Source organism: Moschus berezovskii, chromosome 13, assembly GCF_049115385.1.
Source record: "Moschus berezovskii isolate FMDL1 chromosome 13, NW_MosBer_1.0, whole genome shotgun sequence".
Classification (NCBI taxonomy): Eukaryota; Metazoa; Chordata; class Mammalia; order Artiodactyla; family Moschidae; genus Moschus; species Moschus berezovskii.
The window spans coordinates 58,660,535-58,683,113 of record NC_142472.1 but is presented as its reverse complement, the minus strand read 5'-3'; the positions used below and the strand labels follow the sequence as shown (position 1 = coordinate 58,683,113).

The window sequence follows — 22,579 nt, the reverse complement described above, 5'->3', positions numbered from 1 at the left end:
GTGGATCCACTTTCTATCTTGGATCCACCTCCTAGAGTAATGAAAATAAAAACAAAAATAAACAAATGGGGCCTAATTAAACTTAAAATAATTCAAAAAATACATCCACCCCAGTGTTCACTGCAGCATTATTTACAATAGCCAAGACATGGAAGCAACAGAGGAATGAGTAGAGATGTGGCAAATATATACAATGAAATATTACTCAGGCATAAAAATGAATAAAATAATGCCGCTTGCAACAACATGGATGAACCTAGAGATTTTCATACTAAGGAAAGTCAGACAGAGAAACATAAATATCATATCACTCTTATGTGGAATCTTAAAAAAAATGATACAAATGAACTTATTTATAAAACAGAAACAGACTCACAGATGTTAAACACAAACTTATGGTTACCAAAGGGGAAAGTTGGTCGGGGGGATAGATTAGGAGTTTGGGATTCTTACTAACTGGTTTAATAGATGTTGGAGGGGAGGTTCCTATATGGTTGTTTGAGGGATGGATATAGTGTGAGATTAACATATACACACTGCTGTATATAAAATAGATAACCAGTAAGGACCTACTGCATAGCACAAGGAACTCTGCTCAATACTCTGTAATAACTTACATGGAAAGAGTCTGGAAAAGAATGGATCTATGTTTCTGTATAACGGAATCACTTTGCTATATACCTGAAAATAACACAACATTGTAAATCAACTATAGCCCAATATAAAAGAAAAATTAAATTTAATAAAAACATAATTTGAAGAGCAAGTATCATTTGTATCATCATTTTAGATGCTTTCCTTAACTGTGTCCAGTCTACTTTATAGATGGGCTTAAAGCCCATCAAAGGCGTTCTTCATTTCTGATACAGTGTTTTTGATCTCTAGCACTTCTTTTAGGTTCCTTCTGAGACTCCCATCTCACTCCTTACACTGCCCATTCGTCCTTGTATGTTGTCTTCTCTATCCACTAGAGTCCTTAGAATATTAATCATAGCTGTTTTAAATTCCTGATCTGATAATTCCAAAATTCCTGACCCCCTTCACTCTGCTTGATGACCATGACACCCTGGCTTCTTCACCTATTTGGAGCTGAGCCCAATCTCAATCCTCTATTGCAGTAATCATGATTCCTAGTCATTTGTCTTTAATAATAAAGTTGGAGAGGTACTGTTGTTGTTTTGTTCTGTTCCTGTTTGCTGGAGGTTTCTATTGAGATACTCTCAAGCTCAGAGATTTCTGGTTCACAGTTTTGACTTTCCATTTTAATCACCTGAGAGATTTAAACAATACCACTGTCTAGATCCCACCCCAAGAGAATCAGATTTAATCAGTCTGGGGATGTTTAAAAGCTCCCACATGACTCTAAGGTATAACCAAGGTTGAAACCTACTGATATTGATAACTCCCTCTCTAAACATACAAGAACAATGTATGACTCTACAAACTTGGTGACTTGCTGCAGGTTATAAAGCAAATTGAAGAGCAGGACTAGAAACTGGAAAATCCCGAGCTGGTTTGGGGCTGCCTCCACCCTCCTAGAGCCCTTTCCTTCCATATTGAGGCCTCTGTTCCCAGATAATGAGCTGGCTTGACCTTTGTTCCCCAGAGACATCTCCATTCACCTGCTCCTGTTTCTCATCTTAGGAATGTTCTGGTTTTCCTGTTCTTGTTCAGTTGCTGTCATGTCCAACTCTTTGCGACCCCCATGGACTGCAGCACACCAGGCTTCCCTGTCCTTCACAAAGCCCCCAGAGTTAGCTCAGAGTCATGCCGACCGAGTCTGTGACGTCATCCAAACACCTCATCCTCTCTCGCCCTCTTCTTCTGCCCTCAACCTCTCCCAGCATCGGGGTTTTTTCAGAGTCAGCTCTTTGCACCCATGGCCAAAGTATTGGAGCTTCAGCTTCAGCATCAGTCCTTTCAATGAATATTCAGGGTTGATTTCCTTTAGGATTGACTGGTTTGATCTCCTTTCAGCCCACAGGACTCTCAAGAGTCTTCTCCAACATCACAGTTCAAAAGCATCAATTCAACCCCATTTGAGTTTCCTGAGTCATACAGCAAATTCCCATGGACTATCTATTTTACAAATGGTAATGTATGTTTCCATGTTCCTCTCTCCATGCAGCCCACCGTCTCCTCCCCCTCACCCCACTCCATATCCATAAGTCTGTTCTCTTTGTCTATGTCTCCAATGCTGCCCTTCAAATAATTTCATCAGTACCATCATTCTAGATTCCATATTATATCTCTTAGAGGAAAACACAGGCAAAACACTCTATGATATAAACCACAGCAAAATACTTTATGGCCCACCTCTTAGAGGAATGGAAATAAAAACAATAAACAAATGGGACCTAATTAAACTTAAAAGCTTTTGCACAGCAAAAGAAACTATAAACAAAGTGAAAAGAGGTGAAAAGCCTCAGAACTGGAGAAAATAACAGCCAATGAAATAACTGACAAAGGATTCATTTCCAAAGTATACAAGCAGCTCATACAAGTCAATACCAGAAAAACAAACTACCCAATCAAAAGCTGGGAAACAGACCTAAACAGACATTTCCCCAAAGAAGACATACAGAAGGCTAATAAACACATGAAAAGATGCTCAACATCACTCATTACAGAAATGCAAATCAAAACCACAATGAGGTACCACTTCTCTCACAGTTTTCATTTTTGTTTTGCACCCCTCCTCTCCTCCACTGGGCCCTCTCTCATAAGCACTGAAATCATGCTCAGACTCTCCAGCCTCTTTATAAATAAATGCCCTTCCCTGTACCCTGGACTAACACTCTCTGGGCAACGTCACCTCCAATGGCATTGCTTCTCCACATAACCCTCTTGATACGAACCCAAAACTCATCGTGAGTTCTGACATTCCAGGTATTGGCTCAGTCCCTTTGTCCTTCTGTCTCCCTCACCTTCTTGCACCCCCTTCTCTCAGGGGAACCCCTTTGCCAAAGCGCAGATGCTGCAGCCATCTTCCCAAGGGCACTTCAGAGCATGGGGACTGTAGTAAAAGTCATCTGCATTTTGAAATCGCACGCCCTGATTCTGAGGCCCAGCTCCACCCACAGGCTCTCCCCAATCCTGCAAGTCTTCACGGGCTTCCTGGCTTTCCTCACCTCAGCCCTTCCTGTCTATGAACCACTGCTGCCCAGACCCCTGCACTGCAAGGAGCTTGCAGCGCTAATCTTGTCAGTTGGGTGGACCAGTAACCCCCACTGTGTTTGTTTTGTTGGTTCATTAAATCCACGACACAGATAAAATAAGGACATTTTAGAATGGCACCACTTTGGAAGAAAATCTGATCGTGTTGTCCTTTGCTAATGGAATATTTTCACCTGACTTGTCAATCTTTAGCTCTAATTATATCTCCATTTCACCGTTCCATGGCTTACCACTACTGCCCCTGTCAATTGAAATGTTTTATTGTGAAGTCTTTGGACTACTTGCCAGAGACTTATAATACCCATAATTTAAAGAGGAAAAAAAATAAACTTATAAAGCCTTCATGTCTTAAATGAAACAGCAACAGCCTTGAAACACTATAGAACTTTCAAATCTAACAACTTGAAACTAAATTAGCTAAAGCTTTGATTCACTTACAGATGGAGATCAAAACAGGCTGAAATGCTTTAGGCAACATTTATGCTTACGGCCATGATTAGACAACCGCTATAATATTGAAAGAAAAACGAATTTTACAAACTAATCAATTGAGCCTTTCAAAAGAAAAAAAATGTCAGCTCATTCCAGCAATTTATTAAGGGGCAATGTTTCCGTTGCAAATAATTTATATCAAATTATATCAAATTACTTATTATATCAAATAAGTAAACTTATTTAAAATTAATTAGCATTACCATAAATAAACATATTGAAGACTATACCAAAATCTGAAACTCTACCAAACATTTTTGAATCACATAAAAATTTAGCTAATGAGCCTCCAATTATTACCAACTAAATAACAAATAAACAAATTTCAGTGTTTTGCCTGTGTCATTAGATTATTTCAAAAGAGCAGATGGCACAACAAATCTGATATAGAAACATCTTCTGCCAAATCATCTTCAGGATTCTGTCAATCCAACATTTGTAAAAGTCAAATCCAAGAAAAGAATCTAGCTATTATTAAGTAAATGTGGAGATTGATTTTTGTTTGTTTGTTTAGTTTTACCAAGGACATTCTATGAAGATGTATATTCAAAGCCACAAATAAAATAACTAAAGGGCTTCTGGGTATATCATTTGACTGTAATAGGCCCTGGTTTTAAGTTCAGTTCAGTCGCTCAAGTCGTGTCCGACTCTTTGCGACCCCATGAATCACAGCACGCCAGGCCTCCCTGAGCTCTAAAAATCTGATTAACAAAAAACCACACGCACATTAACAGTAAGTGAAATTAGTCTAGGAAAAAATACTTCTAGGGTAGGTGCTTTATTTACTGAATACTTACTATGCTCACCACTGTGCTACAGCAGTTTATTCCCATTTTACAGATGAGAAAACTGAGGCTCAGTGAATTTTGAACATGGGTCTTGCTGACTCTTTCCCCTATACTTTTCTGACTCCCTTGATATGTAGGTTGAAGTGTTTTTTCTTCTCTAACCTATTGGATCAAAAAAGGAGCTGAATATCAGTCACCATGTCACAGTCATGTTGTGAATTCACCGTATTTTAGGTGTCTTGTCACAATTGTTACTGGCATTTCCACTCTTTACTCAAGGTTCCCTGTGGTTTTTCTTGACTTCTTTCTACTTGATATCAAAGGGTATTTACCACAAATGTATGAAACAAAAATGGTTTAGGAAATGCACTATAACAATCAAAACTTCAACAATATTTATTGGTTATAAAAACTGATAAAGGTAATGGGTCTGAGCAAAAAGCTACATGTTCTAGGAGATTACAAGTATCCACAGACGACGTAGAGATTCCTTTCAAATAAGCTCCCTATTTTTATTTACAGATAAAGAATTTAACCTGATAATAAGTCTTACAAACAAAAAAGGTTACTGACTAGTTGAGGGACAGTGTGAATGATGAAGAAAAGAGCTATAATCCTCTCACCTAGTTATTAGTCTAGAGGTGATGATAGAATAGCTATTAACTGCCTTGCCACCTAGAAAGACAGGTTATCAAAGGTTATTACAAGTAAGTCATCATTCGCTCCTCTGAATACAAAGAACCGAGCTTTGTGTCACCTAATACGCAGCAGTTTCTCTTTCTTGACAGACTGTCCCTACTAAATCAGTCTCTTGACAAAGGTGGTATCAGTGAGCTGATTCTATTCATTCATTAACTCCATCATCCCTTCCCACATCATTTGAATTAATAGTGTCTTTTTATATTTTTATTGTGACTACTACAAAATTTAAAATATGTGGCTTGTATTATATCTCTGTTGGAGGGCTCTATAAAAAAATAATTAAAAAGGAAATGCTTCTGAGACATTAGTAGATTCTAATCACTATCTGTGGAAGTTAAAAAATAAAACGAAAAATGACCTTAAATGAATCTGAAAGTCCATCCTTCCAAACTAAGGCAAAATGAATGGGGCACAAGTGCAGGGCCCCCCAACTCCATTTCCTCCCCACCCCACTGCCAGTTCAAAGGAAGGAATCAGGGGCAATATGGGGGAAAAGTAAATATGACAGAAATTAGCCCAGAGACCTTGAGAGCCACAGCTTACCACTAATGCTCCTGCAGCGGTCTGGTTTAGTCGCTAAGTTGTGTCCAATTCTTGCAACCCCATGGACTGTTGCCTGCCAGGCTCTGTCCATGGGATTTTCCAGGCAAGAATACTGGAGTGGATTGCCATTTCCTTCTCCAGGGGATCTTCCCGACCCAGGAATTGAACCCAGGTTTCTAGAACTGACCCAAAAATGTACTAAGGGATGCAGGACTTCCAGGAGAATGGTCTCTCTCTATATATATATATATGTTTTAAAACACATGTAAAGTGGTGAAAAACCCAGAATTTATAAATGTAAAGCATCAATGAAAAATGTAAGGCCCGGAGAAGCTGATTAAGAAATGAGGATCCGTCACCCCATTGGACTAGAAAGGCTTTTTAGCCCCTCCCACTGCCCCCCAGTTTCCAGCCTCATCGGGGAGGTGCCCTCTCTTCTGTACTGCCCTTGGGGAACCACCAATCTCCCACTGAGGACCAGAGGGCTCAAAGTTACCCCGATGCTCACCTGATAACTTCGCTGAGTGGTGCTGAGGTCTCATTTCCCTTCGGTTCTTTGGTGTCTCTTCCAGTGTCCCAAATTCCCTCTCAGATAACCGTAGGGACTAGCCTGGGGCACCCTCTCCACCCTTACCTTATTCCAGCCTCGAAGTTCACTCCTCCTGTTTTCAGACTCCTTTCTTCACCACTCAGATCATAGTCTATGTGGTTTAAGTAACTCAAAAGAAAAACACTTAAGAAATTTATCTAGTCATTTGATCATGTAAGAAGACAAAGTTGCAAGTAGATTTATTACAAGACTTTATCAAGGGACAAGATTACTTCTCTCTACACTCAAGGAAATTAAATATTGTAGCAGAAAAATTATTTTTAAACAACATCCATTATTTCACAGTAATTAACAATAAGAAACTGGTCCAACAAATAGGAATGATTAAATAAACTGTGATAAATTCACATAGTGGAGTTACTCTACAACTATTAAAAATCATGCTTTTGAAGACTAATGACAAAGGAAATGCACACAGTGAAAATTAATAAAGACATATAACTATTTACAATAAGATCTGACTATACAAAATATCATACATACACCATGTTAATAGTGGCTACCTCAAGGTGGTGAAATTACAGGTAATATTTTTTCTTTACATATAGTTTCTGTGATTTTAAATTTTTTACAATGAGCATATATTACTATTATAATCAGAAAAATGTACACATAAAATAAACTATTATTCCCTAGTTTATGATTTTAACAGTAAGTCCGATTTTTAAAAGAGTACCACCAAAAAGCTTATCTTTCATGGAAAAAAATCATACCATCTCTAAAGATGATATATAATACAGTACAGTTTTTTTTTTAATTCACTAGAACCCTGTGTCAGCAAGATTAGTTATGCCAGATATGATATTGGTTTTTCTTACTTGATATCATTTTGGCTTATCTATAAAATCATCCTCAACTCCAGTGTAATAGACTTCCCTGTTTGAAAATCAGCAAGATTTATTTAAGGGGCATTAAAGGATAAGAACCAATTAGCCCTTTCTAAAAATCAGTAGCCAGTTTCAGTATAAAAGGTCAAAGCAAAACTCATATAAAGTTAGCTCCACAGAAGTAGCAGCAAAAAATATAAAATGGACCTCAACAATTATAGAAACAAGCCTGCCAGTGTTATTAGACCAAATGCTTTTGAACCTATTAAGAATTTTTAAAACTCTATTCAAAGAAATCATGGCACATTCTAAAGAACAGAAAGTGGAGTCAGTCCTCATAAAATGAGTTGCTGTTTTGTTCTTATTCTCTCAGAAAAAGTCACCTCATTCACTCCAAGGTCTGCTCTAAATAAAAGAGTTTATAATCAAATTAAATGCAATGTTGCTCATAACAAGGACTTTTTCCTCCTTTCTATCCCCTCCAGCCACTGCGCTATAACGCATTTCATAGTCGGTTTATGCTTTCTTAAGGGCCCAATACTGCATAATTCATGCTTATTTTTCTGCACACATTTAGTAAAAGTCCCCTATGTGCAGGCCCTCAATAGTGACACAAATTGGTCAAGGGCTTAAGGCTTAGAGGGTGTCTCAAAATACAAAGAAATATGTTTTATTCTTATATGAGATACAGAATTCTGTAATTTGCTCTGCTAAGCATATCATTAAAAAGATATATAAATTAATATTAACAGTATTTGATAGAAACTTTGCTTTTAAAAGGAACGTTCCAACCTAGGGCCCTTTGTCATCTAGTCTATATTCTGCCATCTTCTTTTTCAAGGGAAACTTGGTTCCACAGAGACCATTAGGCATATCATGGCAGTTCAGAATGGTGACTCAGGACTTAACATTTGATTCCAATACTTGCAATTATGATTTCAAGGCAAACATTACACACAGGAATGGGCACAGATAAAAATATTCTTAATCTTAATTTATATAGAAATGTTACAAGATGGTTCCCATTCGTCATGCTTTGTTATAGAATGTGTGCAGAAATGATGGCCCTTATCAATCTTTTTTAACATACCTCCCCTGGAAATAGAACAAATTCAGGCACTATTCACATTATTCAATATTTTACAATCACGCTTATTTCAAAACCTATCACATGCCATGAAAAGGTTTTCTAGAAGTCAGATATATAAAATCTACAGTTCACAACACTGAGAAGTGCAAATGTTAACAGCTGATGTGGGTGTATAATTATTTCAAATAAGAAAAATATGAAGACTATTTGTAACCTCTTCTGCCTTTCTTAGAGTAGTAAAAAATCAGAGAAAGAGAAATAACAAAGGCAAAAAGTAGAAAAGCTATGAAAGCCAGTAAAGACTTTCGGGTATGAAAAAAGCTGCACTCTGTACACAGGGTGAATTCTTCTGGACAAAATCTTCCCAGAGATTCAGGACTTGGAAAGCCATTGTTGTCTATAATTTTCCTGTAATGTTTCATGGATGGTTTGGGCTCAAACTGATTTGCCGCATAACGATAGAGGCCAAACTTCGGAGCTGTGCGATCGTTAAATGAATAAGCAAAGTATCCACAAAGATTGATACCATCCAATATATAGGCTAGAAAAATAAAAGGACAGGAGAAAAGTTATTAAAATATTTTGCCCACAACATTTTGCCTTTACCGAGCCCTGGTGCATCAGAGAAATTGTCAACAACAACTTCGAATTAAATTAGATTTCATCAGAAAAGCTCCTTTTATCCGAAGACAAAGTGGCAACCATCAAGACAAATAGTGAGCTACATTTAACATAGTGGGTTTTAATGCTTTAAACCTACTTTGATGTACTTGGGTTCAACCTTTAAGTACATGAAGTAGGCGAGACTGCTATGAAGCCATCTGATATGGAGAAGAGAAGTCGGGGCTCTTAGCCACCTAGAGTAGTTTCGAGGAATTTTTTCATCTTCCACTTTTAGTCAAACTCCTCTTTCCTTGGGGAAACTAGCTAGCACTCGGACTTTTCCAGTGTTATCAAGGAATGGATAGCACTTGCTCTGTGGGTGACAGTCTGTGTATATGTTTGAGAGTTTCTATGTATCAGGTACTCAGCTGGCATAACCCCCAAAAGACCTCTGTACTGAGGGCTCCTTACCTTTCAGAGCTTCGTTCACATAATTCTGCATGTAATACACCCTCAGATCGTCGTGGGCTGCGTGCGGATCATCATCGATGCCGTTGGATATAATATACATGGGGAGGTCTCCGTACTTGGCCTTCAGCCAGTTTAGTACCTTGCGTAACCCCCAGGGCACCACGGCCACCTGACTGGGGGAGTTGAGCCAGGTGATGTCGGTCATTTCTTGCACGGCCAGGTAATCGTTATATTTTATGGGATCTTCTTTCTCCCAGTCTACAAGGATGGTGGTGTAATGGCTGAACGCCAAAAAGTCAAAGGAACCCCGGATTAGCTTTTTTTCCTCGTCAGTGAAATAAGGGAGGAGGAAATTGTTCCTCTGGTTCAGCCAGTCTCTCATCGCGCGTGGATAATCGCCGGAGCCGAAAATGGGCTCGGCCAGCCAGCCGATGTCAAATTCCAGAACTCGCTCAGCCACCTCGCGGTCCTCCTGGGAGAAAGGGCAGGCGGGTTCTATCCAGTCCGCCTGCAGGGCGATGGATATTTTTCCTTTCTGTGAGCGCCTGAACCTCTCATCGTACGTGCGCCAGGCCAGCGCGTGCGCCTTCAGGAGGTTGTGCCCCGCGCTGTAGGTCATGTTCCGCGTGGACGGCTCGTGCATCGTGATCCAGAACTTGACGTGGCTGCCGAGGTCTTGGAAGCACAGGCTGGCGTACTCGGCAAAGGCCAGGGCGGTGTGGGGGTTCTCCCAGGCGCCGTGCCGGGCCAGGGGGGCCGGCAGTCCCTGGTGCGGGGCGGCCGGGCGCCACAGCGCCACCACCGGGGTGATGTTGGCACGCACCAGCTCACTGGCCACACAGCGGTAGAACCGCAGGACCGTGCGGTTGACCAGGGACCGGTTCCCCAGCGGCAGGATCAGCGCCCAGTCCAGCGAGAAGTGGAAATGCGTCACGTGCATTTCCTGGAGTAAGGCGATCTGGGGTCGGATGGCGGCGAAGTCCACGCAGTAGGATTTCCTCGTCTTGGTCACAACCCCGTCCACCTTGATGAGCCTCTTGCTGTGGTGGACATCCCACAGGTAGACGTTGGGGTCGGTGAACTGAGACAGGGTGGTGTCCACCTGGCAGGAGGACAGGAACCGTTAGCCTCACCTGGACAGTCCTGAAACGTCGTTCAGAGCAGCTCTGGTTCTGTCAACAAAACCAGCCACACGGTGGGCAAAAATACTGTAGAAACCTTCCTAGCTGAATTTTTAAACTGTTTTTCATAAATAGTTGAGTTCCTGGGGAAGAAAATATTCCACTTTGTTCGGTGCATATTTGTTTCACCCACAGTTCTCAGTAAGTCTGGAACTGTTACTTTAAGAAATCTGAATTTTGGAGGTCACTTCAGATAACAAACATTAATAACCCTCACACATCTCTGGTCTGTGTTAAGCAAGCAGAGTATTTTGGACATTTTTCTTTTAGAATGAGAAATCACCAATGATATGAGACTTTCAAATTTAAAAAAAAAAAAGACAAAAAAATGATAAAGCTTAAAACCTGAGTGAGAGTCAGAAAATGAAATGATACTAAAAATTAAATTTTGTTTCTTAAAATCACATTCTAAATGGAGGTTTGCTAAAGGTCAAGGACATGGGAAGTATGCAAAACTATTGCCTTTTATTGACATTAGTGTCCATAACAGAATTTAGCAAATTCACTCTGACTGATGATAGAAAAAGAGAATGTGGAAATGATACTGTCATCCACGTATAATGGGATATTTTAGCATAGCTTTTAAATTTTTCTAAATTATTTTTCTGTGATGATCATGAGAACAATGGTTCTCAATCTCTGATCTGTAAGACTACAAAATAAAAATAAATATTTCGGAAACCTGAACAAACTGCAAAATCAAAATCACAAAATCCTCCCTCCACTTGTAAACAAAAATTTAAGTTTATCCCAAGGTGTGTGTGTGTGTGTGTGTGTGAAATTTGCTCAGTCTTGTCTGACTCTTTGCGATCCCATGGGCTATACTATTCTCCAGGCCAGAATACTGGAATGGGCAGCCTTTCCCTTCTCCAGGGGATCTTCCCAACCCAGGGATCGAACCCAGGTCTCTTGCATTGCAGGTGGATTCTTTACCAGCTGAGCCACAAGGGAAGCCCAAGAATAGAATACTGGAGTAGGTAGCCTACTCCTTCTCCAGGGGATCGTCCCAACCCAGGAATTGAACCAGGGTCTCCTGCATTGCAGCTGGACTCTTTACCAACTGAGCTATCAGGGAAGCTCTTATTCCCAAAGACCCACCACCTAAGCCAGTTTTCTCCTCAGAAATAATCCTGTCAGAGTTGGTTCCTGGGTTTGACCCTCTATATAAAAGCAAAGGTCAAAGTCTGGTTTTGAATCTCTAGCAGAGGTTTCCTTGCACTTTTCAGGCCTGTTTCAAATAAGCTTCTGTTTCTCTAGATGGGTCAGTGCTGTGTTTATAAAGGAAAGTAATAAAATACAGCGTGTCAGAGGGAAATTGCTTTTTCTGGAGAATTGTCCCGTGTAGATCACCCACGCATACATTTCCTCTAATTTGTGGGAATGCTGTCAGAAGTATTTTTCCACTGTGATGCACCCACAAATCATGTTTCCTCAACTTTGCAAGAAAAATATTTGCATGCTCTTTGGATGTGAAACTGTTCATAGCTTGAAGGAATTCTTTGGATTATTTTTATAGAGCTCTGAGTTGACAAAATTCATAACTTTTCAACCATAACTGTTCCAAAACAACAGCTCTCATTCAGTCCATCCAAAAACAAACATGAGAGACAAAGGTGTAATTTCTGAGCAAAAAGTCTATTTCTTAAAAATAGAGGTCATTTACAAATGGATGTTTAGGCAAAATTCTATAGAATCTCCATTAATTTGTTTGACTTATTTATTAATAAAAAAATAATTAAGTCGAACCTTTCAGAAGGGTATGATGTTATGTGTTTAGTATATTATGGAAGAAATGTCTCCCTAACAGTAGTCAATGTTAAACAAAAAAGCTCTCTGTCCCCAGTACACAGCAAATTCTTTATTTACTATGAACATTAGTGGTTATGGGAAAACAAACCTCTCAGCTAGAAAATTAGGTCCAAGGACCATGACAATCCATGTGAATAATCCTAAGATCAGACTTCAAACAGGTGTGTCATCTCAGACAGGTGAGATATAATTTAAAATTTTTTTCAGGTGAAATGCATGCCTCATTCATACTGGGAATTCTTGAAATACTAGCCAGAAGTGAAAAGATAAATTTCAGTGGTTTAAAATTCACTTTTCAGGACTCTAATATAATGCATTAAAAGCATAGAGACCCGCTTGTAAATTAAAACATACCCATATGCTTATCAGAACTTCCCTAACAAAAACTCATTTTTGTTCTGTCTGTTAGGAAGTTAGCTTGGAAAGCACACTGCCAAAACAGTACAAAGCTCAAGGTGAAAAGCAGAAAGAATAAAATAGCAACTGCAGCCTTTTTCCACTAGAGAGCTTCTGGAGGAGTTCACGGTCATGGTGGTTTGTGTCTGGCTGGGTCAGCAAAGGAGACGACTGCGCGGCTCTGCGAGGTGGAGGTAGCCATGACCCTGAGCGGTGCAACCCGAGAGCAAAGCCCCAGGGCTGATGAGTGGCTGGCACTGGATCAAAGCCTAAACTGCTTCTAAGAAGCAGAAAAAGGAATTCTCTCCCCATCTCCCTTCCTCTTGTCTGCCATACTTGTTGCTTCTGATCAGTTTTCTTCTCTCTGGAGGAAACAGGATGTATTCTTAAAAGGTTCTCACCACTGACCAGTTCCCAAGACAAACACAATCCCTGGATGGGGAACAGAGCAGAAGTAAAAGACCTCCCCACAACATCCCCACTGCTCCCTGAGTTCACACCGTCTGCACAGAAACACTGGCGGAGCCTTCTCTTCACAAAGGATGAAGCTGGGAATTACCAGCCCTGGCTGGGCTGCTGTTGGAAATGGGACAGAGCACAGGCCCTCAATGACGAGGGTGGCCCAGGACCCAGCAGGAAGCGGGGCTCAGCAGAAGGTCAAGAGGCAGAACAGGGATGAGGGACTAACCGGGATGGACTGCAGGATCGCCTTCCTCCTCTCTCCTCCATCACTAGCGCCTCTTCTGTCCCTTCAGACCCTACTTGAGCCCCACCGTGGATCCCACTTGCAGGAGAGAAGTTAGAATGGGGAGTTTCTAAATAGAAGTGGGTTGAGGGAGACGGAGCAGACTGAGGAGGGAGGAAAACCCCAAATGGAACCAGGTAGAGCTCAGAAGACAAGCTACTGGGCTCAGATATCCTTGAGAACATAGCGTTCTTGGTTGCCTTTGCAATGTAAGGAAGGGGGACTTCCCTGGCTGTCCAGTGGTTAAGACTTTGCCTTCCAATGCGATGGATGGGGCTCGATATCTGGTCAGGGAGTTAGGATACCACATGTCTCATGGCCAAAAAAGCCAAAACACAAAACAGAAGCAATATTGTAACAAATTCAATGAAGACTTTTAAAATGCTTCATATTTTTTAAAATCTTAAAAAAATCATAAGGAAGGGATTATGATGCTTGCATGGCATCATCAACTCAAAGGAAATGAGTGTGAGCAAACTCAGAGATAGTGAAGGACAGGGAAGCTTGGCATGCTGCAATCCATGGGATCACAGAGTCGGACGTGATTGAGCTACTGAACAACAACAGAGGAAGGGATTAAAGTCGAGACTGTCCTTAAAACTAACTAGAGGTCTGAATAAGATGTAAGCATAATATGACTCAGTGGGGGGAAAAAAGTATTAAGGATCGTGTTGATTTATTTCCTAATGAATCAAAGATTTCAACTAGATATTTACCAGGAAACAGCAACTCGTTTCAACTAGAAGGCCTTTCCCTAGATCCAAGCACTCTCTTCAAATATGTCTTGTGAACCAAAAGGTAACAGAATATGATGCCCCAAAATACGACTGTAGAAGTCAAGGCATGCCACCCCTAAAATGCCCCTTCAGTATATTATTTTGAGCTTCAGGCACTTGAAAAAATAGCAAATGCAAGAGAAGGGCTTTCTCTCAATTTTCCTTATCTGCCTAGAGATGAATCCTCCAAAAGAAACTCAAAAGGATTGTCATAAATCCCCTCGTGGGAGTTTTGCCAATGAGGGAAGCCTGACTGTTATCACAGAAGAGGGCATTCGAAGTAAACATCATATTCAGGCAAATTTTGTCACAAGCTATCAGAGCTCCCATCTCTTCTTTTAAGGGCCTATTCATCTTTCCTAAATATCACTTACTTTTCCCCTTTTCCTATTGAGATGATATTTAAGCCTGAAATTTTAAGCCATCTTGGCGAGTTACTCATTCTTCTCAGGGCATCTCCCATACATACATGAGGTATACATACTAATAAACTTCTGTTTGTTTTTCTCATGTGAATCTATCTCTTACTACAAGGGTCTCACTTAAACACTCAGAAGGGTACAGGGGAAGTTATTTTTCCTCCCCTGCAGAACCAACAATTGACTAGAAGCACCCAAAGTGCTAAAAACGCTCTGTTCATCTGGGACACCAAACTTCGTTTCTATCTTGGTCTCTATTCTCACACACAGACTCTATTCAACAACACCTCCATCCCCTACCACCCTGCTCACTTGCCACTATGCTCTGTTCACACTCTTATACTATTTGTGACCCATCATTTCCCCTCAATAGACTCCTCTGAAAGCAGGAATCATATCTTACTCATCTCACTGTGTACTCCTCTCAACTGAGCCCTCTTCCCTCCAACAATTAACAATGTACACACGAAGCTTCCAATAAGTGCTCACTAAAGTATTTAATCAAACCCTAGAAAACAGATTCCTTTGAAGTTGAAAAAATGAAGAATGATATTGAGGGCTAACTGCATAGAGGATGCTCAATAAATATTTGGTTGACCATTTTGAAGAACTTCCTTACCATTTCAATTTGAAAACTGTTGTTAGAAATGGCATTCCGATCAGTGCATCACTGAGCAAGGGCTCTCATTCCAGAGGTATTTCCACAATCTTGGGGGTTCCACAGTTATGCCTCAGGAGGGCTCTGCCTAATGTCCCTGCCTCCATCTCAGCAGCTCCAGTGAGATCTCAGATAGTGTGAAGTTCTGTATTACATCTTATTCATGGAAGAACTCAACAACTACTTTAAAAGGGATTGAAAACCATGGTATTAAAAGAAGTATTTTATCTTTTACTATCTTATCAGATCTTAAAGATGGATATATTTAAATCTGTTCCCTTTCGAAGCTGATTTAAAGTGCAAGATGAAGCCAGGGAGATTTTTGGAGAGAAGTGTGCAGCATTCCAAATGATGCCTTTCGTGCACTCGCTAAGGAACCATGTTTGGCCTGAGGAATGGACCACGTGCCATGACAACCTAATAAGGAAGCACTACTTACTAGAGATAGGGCTTGGTGAGACTGCGGATTGGTTTTGTCAGCTGACTTACTTGAATGCAGTTGTCAACAACTCCCCAAGCAAAGTCACAGGGAAATGTCCCTTCTAGGGGTTGGTTTTCAGGTAAAGGAGGGAAGCCATTGTTCTCTATCAGCTTTTGGTAGAACAAGGCTGAAGACTTCGGCAACAACTTCTTGTCCTGGCTTAGAAAGTCGACGTAGAAGAGTCCACGTCTGATGCTGTAGCCCCGGTGCCACTCGAAGCCATCCATGAGTGACCAGGCCGTGTACCCAATGACATCCACCCCGTCCAGCCTGATGGCTGCAAAGGAAAGAGGACAAGAGCATCGTGACCCTGTGATGGGCACTCGCCACATGATTCAAGAGCATTTGAGGATTTTACTATTTCAGGAAATAAATTAAGTATAATATTGATTGTTTGGTAAACTGATGACCTTTTCACTGATGAAAGGAGACTTTCTCACTGAGAGAACCTAGTGCATGCATGCTCACTCATGTTCAACTCTTTGCAACCCGCATGGACTGTAGTCCACCAGGCTCCTCTGTCCATGGGATTTTCCAGGCAAGAATAATAGTGTGGGTTGCTATTTCCTACTCCAGGGGATCTTCCCGACCCAGGGGTCAAACACATGTCTCCTCCATTGGCAGACAGATTCTTTACCACTGTGCCACCTGGGAAGCCAATAGAACCTAGAGAACTCTGCAAATAAATGTCCTCACAAATAGGCTTATCTCCAAAAATGTTTATTTGGATTTCCCTTGTTTCTAATGGGTGCTCTTTGGGCCAAGGTGTCTCGTTTTACTTTTCTATCCTAAATACCTACCTTTGTGCTTGACGCCATAAATGAATTTAAGTCTTTAAAGACATGGACTACTTACTCTTTGCCAGAAAATATTGATATTCCTTTTTTTTAAAAAAAAAAAAAAACAAATACGAAGTGTTTTATTCAGTACAAGCAATCTAAGCCAGAAAAATGTGTACAGGGATCTAGATATCTTGGGATTTACTTAATCTTTACTATAATGTATAAATCTAGAGTAGTAACTCTGAAAGTCAAGTAATTTTAAACATTATAACCTTTATAATTATATAAACATTATAACATTTCTCATTTATGAAATGAACTTAAAAAAAAATTAAGTTCCTCAAGCCCCCAGATAAGAAAGGTGCTATACAAATGCATTCCTACTATTGCCAAAATGAATTTCTACATTCTGATTAAAAACTATAAATTCACACAGTTTATTAAGATCTTAAGGATTGTTTTTCCAGTGGATTTTGACAGGAAATTAGGATTTTATCTTCAATCCTACCTTTTAAGGTTTCCATTATGAATTTTTTGAGGTAATACATATATTTGGCATCATCTCTCTTGGTGGTCCCTGAAACAAACCAGCCATTCTCCACAATAAATATTTGAGGGTGGTTATACTCAAGGTCAATCCAGGAAAGGAGTTGCCTCAGGCTGGGAGATTCCAGTTGGCGGAATTTCATCTGAGGGTCCAACAGTTGAAAACTCAAGGTTGGGCCAAAGGAAAGAGCAAAAAAGTCGGCTGTTCCCTTGATGAACTTTTTCTCAGATTCAGTAAAATCAGGCAGAAGAGATGAAAGGTTATTCTTCATGCTCTCAGGATAGTCTCCATCAATAAATATGGGTTTGGCAAACCAGCCCAGGACAAAGTCAAGAGATTTTTGACATTCTTTGATGCTGTGTTCAGTCATTCTTCGAGGACTGATCCAGTGGGAGCTTAGGGCAATGGACACCTGGCCTCCCTGAGTGGGGCGGAAAGAAGTATCGTAGAGATGCCAGATTTTGGCATGAGCCTATAAAGAGAAAAACCATGGTGAATTTATCTCTGATTGTGAGCAGAAAAACAACACGTATTTGAAACTCCAGTTCTAGTTCTGTTTCTCATCAAGTCTAACTAATGACTAATCCCTCAATGTAAAAGTCTCCTGAAACCAATAAATAATTCCAGAGGTAAGTCAAGTCACAGTGAGCTGCTACCATAACTGGAATCATTGTCACTGTTTTTCAGTAGCCCCTGGAAAAATATGAATTTTGACTGTTGAATGTATTGTTATTATTCATACTTTGAAAAGCTAATGGAATAAGAACTTGTAATATCTTACTACTTAACTGACTTTGGATTATGTACTTTTTAATTAATAGGTTTCATGAAAAGAACCAATTCCACATCTGTGATTACACCAGGAATTTCTAAATAGGATTATATTTTCTTTTATCCTAAGAGACAAGGAGTTTTCAAGTTGATACAAGTTGTTGGAGTCAATTTAATATTTTGTATTCATCTCTCATAACAAAATTCTAACACGTGTTCTCACAATCTTTGTTCTTCTCTTTAAGAAGAATCAGTGCATTAAATTAAAAAATCAACTCCAATATCTAACCTTGGCCCACTCTCCAGAACTCTGGGACACTGCTGGCTTATTGCCAACCCTTGCAGAGTGCAAGACACAAGCCAAAAGGAGAAAACACTTAAATGCAGCTTCAAGGAAATCAGATGTTCACAGTCAGCACTCAACTGGGTGTTTCCTATAACAATGAAATGGGCTTGGCTTTCATAAGATCAGCTGTAGACTCCCATAAGATCTTGCTGACTTCAGATATCTTATTTTCATTTGTTTCCTTTCTATTTACAAAGAATAGTGTTTTTTTTCCTCCTTAAGTTTCTCTTACTTTTGAATTCCTGATTTACTCCCCCTGTTTTTATCTAAATACAAGAGCTGTTTATCAGCCTTTTGCTCTCCTAACATATTCTCTTAGAAAACTCCATTCTAATTCTGTTTGATTCACATTCTCCCAATGATCTTGCCAATTTTCCTTCCACTTGCTGGTCCTGAAGAAGCTCTTGTACTCATATGCCAAATATCCTCTTCCTTGTCCCTTAATATTTTTCTCTTGGTTTATTTCAGTGCAAGTGTCCAAGAATGGGTTCATCCTCATTCTTATGGGTTCAGCCAAACATTTCAATGAAATAGAATAATGCATTCTTTCATTTTTATTTTCTTAGTAAATACCTGCTATTCTTCATTTCATGAAATATACTTTACTTATGATCTGAGGCAGCTATCTAAATGCTAAGAAGAAAAAAGAGAATAAAATATTGATCAGAAGAATAATGGCCTTTGCCCATGTGATTCAAGGAACTAGGATTTGATTGTACTATGCTGCTGGATTTGTGAGGTGTCCCACCCTTCTCTGTCTTCCTCACCTCTGTCAACCTATCTTACCCCTCCCAGCTGACAAGAAATCTCATCAGTTAAGAGTTAAACAGAACAGAAAAGGAGAAATTCAGGCTACAGTAGGCAGAATGTTAGACTAGAGGACTTTCCTAATTTGGCTGGTTTGAAGCCTACAGAGAGTCAGGACATAAACCTAACAGACATACCTCCACAGAACAAACGCTGTGATGGGGAAAGTCAGAAGGCCAGGGAGAAGGGTGAGTAGCCAAGAATTTCCCAATCTGGGTCCGTTTAGCAGGTAGCTGAGTCAGAGTCATACAGAACGTCTACAATCACACACCACTCTTCTAACCTTGAGTGCTTTGACATGGCTCAAAGGAGGTTTAGCAAGGAAACAAATGACTTTGGCTATAGGAAAGTGCATATGTGGTATTTGATGGCAGCTAAAATTCCTGTGCCATCACTTTCTGTGTGTGCCTTTGACCATATACCTTAACTTGAGTAGGTAAGACTAACTTTCATGTGTCTCTCACAGGCTACGCATGCATGCTAAGTCGCTTCAGTCGTGTCCAACTCTGTGTGACCCCATAGACGGCAGCTCACCAGGCTCCTCTGTCCCTGGGATTCTCCAGGCAAGAATACTGGAGTGGGTTGCCATTTCCTTCTCCAATGCATGCACGCATGCTAAGCCGCTTCAGTCATGTCCGACTCTCTGCGACCCTAATGGTCAGCAGCCCCCCAGGTTCCTTTGTCCATAGGATTCTCTAGGCAAGAATACTGTAGTGGGTTGCCATTTCCTTCTCCACTCATAGGCTATAATGAGGATTAAATGAAATACTTTATGTAAAACACCTAACAGTTTCCATATGGTAGGGTCTCCATGAATGCTTATTCCTTCTTTGCCTAAAGGATCAACAGAACAAAAGGAAAAACACAGCAGGCAAAGGAAATTCCACCTGCTAAGGATTTCAGCCCATAGCAGTGACATGATATGACCTGGAGTCTGGGTTAGAAGACTCTTAAGTTGGGCTCCCAAATCCTCTTCCCATTACCAGTGTGAGCCTCAGGTATTTTTTTTTTATTTATTATTTTAATTGGAGGCTAATTACTTTACAGTATTGTAGTGGTTTTTGCTATACATTGACATGAATCAGCCATGGGTATACATGTGTCCCCCATCCTGAACCCCGCTCCCACCTCCCTTCCCATCCCATCCCTCAGGGTCGCCCCAGCGCACCAGCCCTGGACCTGTCAGTGACAGACTTCTCTATTTCCATTTCTCTTTTGATCTATTATTAAACCAAGGCTCAGCTTAGGCACCCTGTGTTCCACTTAACAAATGTTAAGTTCTGTTTAGGTCATGGGTTCATCTCAATGAAGATGCCTGGTTGGCAGCTGAGTAAATAAGTCTGAAGTTGGAGAAAACATGTATGGTATTAATCACGCAAATGTACCTCAGAGGTAATACTGAATGGGTCACTTTTTAAAATCATTCTTTAAATTTTTAAAAAATTGAAATGGAATAATTCTTAAAGGATTAATTTAATCCTACAAATAATCTTAATTAAATGGACTGAGACCAATGATGAAATAACTGAAATGCAGGCCATAAAGAGAAAATCTTTCAGTTCAGTACAGTTCACTCACTCAGTCGTGTCCGACTCTTTGCAACCCCGTGGACTGCAGCACGCCAGGCCTCCCTGTCTATCACCAACTCCCAGAGTTTACTCAAACTCATGTCCATTGAGTCGGTGATGCCATCCAACTATCTCATTCTCTGTTGTCCCCTTCTCCTGGCTTCAATCTTTCCCAGCATCAGGGTCTTTTCAAATGAGTCAATTCTTGGCATCAGGTGGCCAAAGTAAATCATTCTGATGGCTAATTTGTGTCCACTCCCGACCCAGGAAGAGCCCTCAAGATGTTGTTTTGGTTCTAAAATAAAGGTGCACTCTTCTGAGAAAGGTCAAAGGAGCAGATAGATTTCAGAGAGCACTGGAGATTTTTTTCTCCCATTTGGCATCTTCTTACCGCTAAGAATAGTATCACAATTACATATCTAAGGACTTTTTCTTAAAAGTCATAGCTCCCCTGCACTGTTACACAAGTACACCAACTAGCCTAATATTCATGATTGTAGACCAAATTATTACTCTTACTTCTGTCAGCACAGCCTCATGGATTGTAAACTGAAGTTCATTAAGACAGAATCTCAAGCAGCCTCCCTCCAAAAGAACCATTTAATAGTGCACATAAATAACGTCCAAAAATAGCCATCTATAGCTTTTATCCCCCCAAATAACCAGTAGCTCTGTGTGCAGTTTGTCAAAAGTTTCCTGGAACCTGCTTCTATCACCCAGGCCCTAACCTGTGCCCAGGGCCTCAGGGTGTCACCCGCCCTGACACTTTGTCACACAAATCATGGATATAGGAAGCATCTGAGCTTGCTTGACTTCATTTTGTACTTCTTAGGCCATTCCCTTCTCCCAGGGATCTCCCTGACCCAGGGAGCAAATCTGGGTCTCCCACACTGCAGGCAGAGTCTTTAGCATCTAAGCCACTTGAGAAGCCCTCTTAGGCAATTAAACAAGTAAAATTTCTAGCTCAATTACCAAGCCATACAGCCTCCCACAAATTAACACTTTCCTGTCAACATATACCTCATCATTCCCCAACTCGGTTCTTTGGTTACAGTCAGGTCAGTTTCTCATCACCCTTCATCTAGGCCTGTACCTAACTTGGATGACAATCTGTCAATCCTGAAACAACATCCTACTTTTCCCTCTATCATCTGTATTCCTCTCTGCCTTCTGTTTAGACTTGCCTCTTCCAAGAAGCAATCCCTCATTAATCCCGATCACTCTCACTGCTGGGTTTCCCTGGTGGCTCAGTGGTAATGCATCCGCCTGCCAATGCAGGAGACGTGAGTTCAATCACTGAGTCAGGAAGATTCCCCAGAGAAGGAAATGGTAACTCACTCCAGTATTCTTGCCTGGGAAATTCCATGGACAGAGGAGCCTGGCAGCTATAGTCCACAAGAAAGCAAGAGTTGGATACAACTTAGCAACTAAACCACCATCACCACCACCATTCTTACTGCTGTTTTCCCCAGTTATTACTTCTTTGATGGTAATGGTGCTTTGCAAGATCGATCTCCAAAGTCTTTGGAGCTCAGTTCTGTGACTCGTCCCAGCATCTTTCTAATAAAGTTCCTTTGCCTCTTTAACCTAGTTTTAGTTGGGCTTCATTTCAGTTCAGTTCAGTCACTCAGTCATGTCCGACTCTCTGCGACCCCATGAATCACAGCACGCCAGGCCTCCCTGTCCATCACCAACTCCCAGAGTTCACTCAAACTCATGTCCATAGAGTCGGTGATACCATCCAGCCATCTCATTCTCTGTCGTCCCCTTCTCCTCCCACCCCCAATCCTTCCCAGCATCAGAGTCTTTTTCAGTGAGTCAACTCGTCGCATGAGGTGGCCAAAGTATTGGAGTTTCAGCTTTAGCATCAGTCCTTCCAATGAACACCCAGGATTGATCTCCTTTAGAATGGACTGGTTGGATCTCCTTGCAGTCCAAGGGATTCTCAAGAGTCTTCCCCAGCACCACAGTTCAAAAGCATCCATTCTTC

General features: G+C 40.7%; 1 protein-coding gene across 1 annotated transcript in view; it reads right to left on the bottom strand.

The window, feature by feature from the left end:
- Positions 1–6,525: 6,525 nt before the first annotated feature.
- KL (klotho) overlaps positions 6,526–22,579 on the bottom strand; it is a 38,494-nt gene continuing 22,440 nt past the window's right edge. Inside the window, exons 2-5 of the mRNA XM_055426274.2 lie at positions 17,059–17,569; positions 15,777–16,045; positions 9,304–10,405; positions 6,526–8,770 (exon numbers count right to left, since the gene is read on the bottom strand). Coding sequence (XP_055282249.1) covers positions 8,433–8,770; positions 9,304–10,405; positions 15,777–16,045; positions 17,059–17,569 — 2,220 coding nt within the window. The 3' untranslated portion in view covers positions 6,526–8,432. The remainder of the gene's footprint in view (positions 8,771–9,303; positions 10,406–15,776; positions 16,046–17,058; positions 17,570–22,579) is intronic.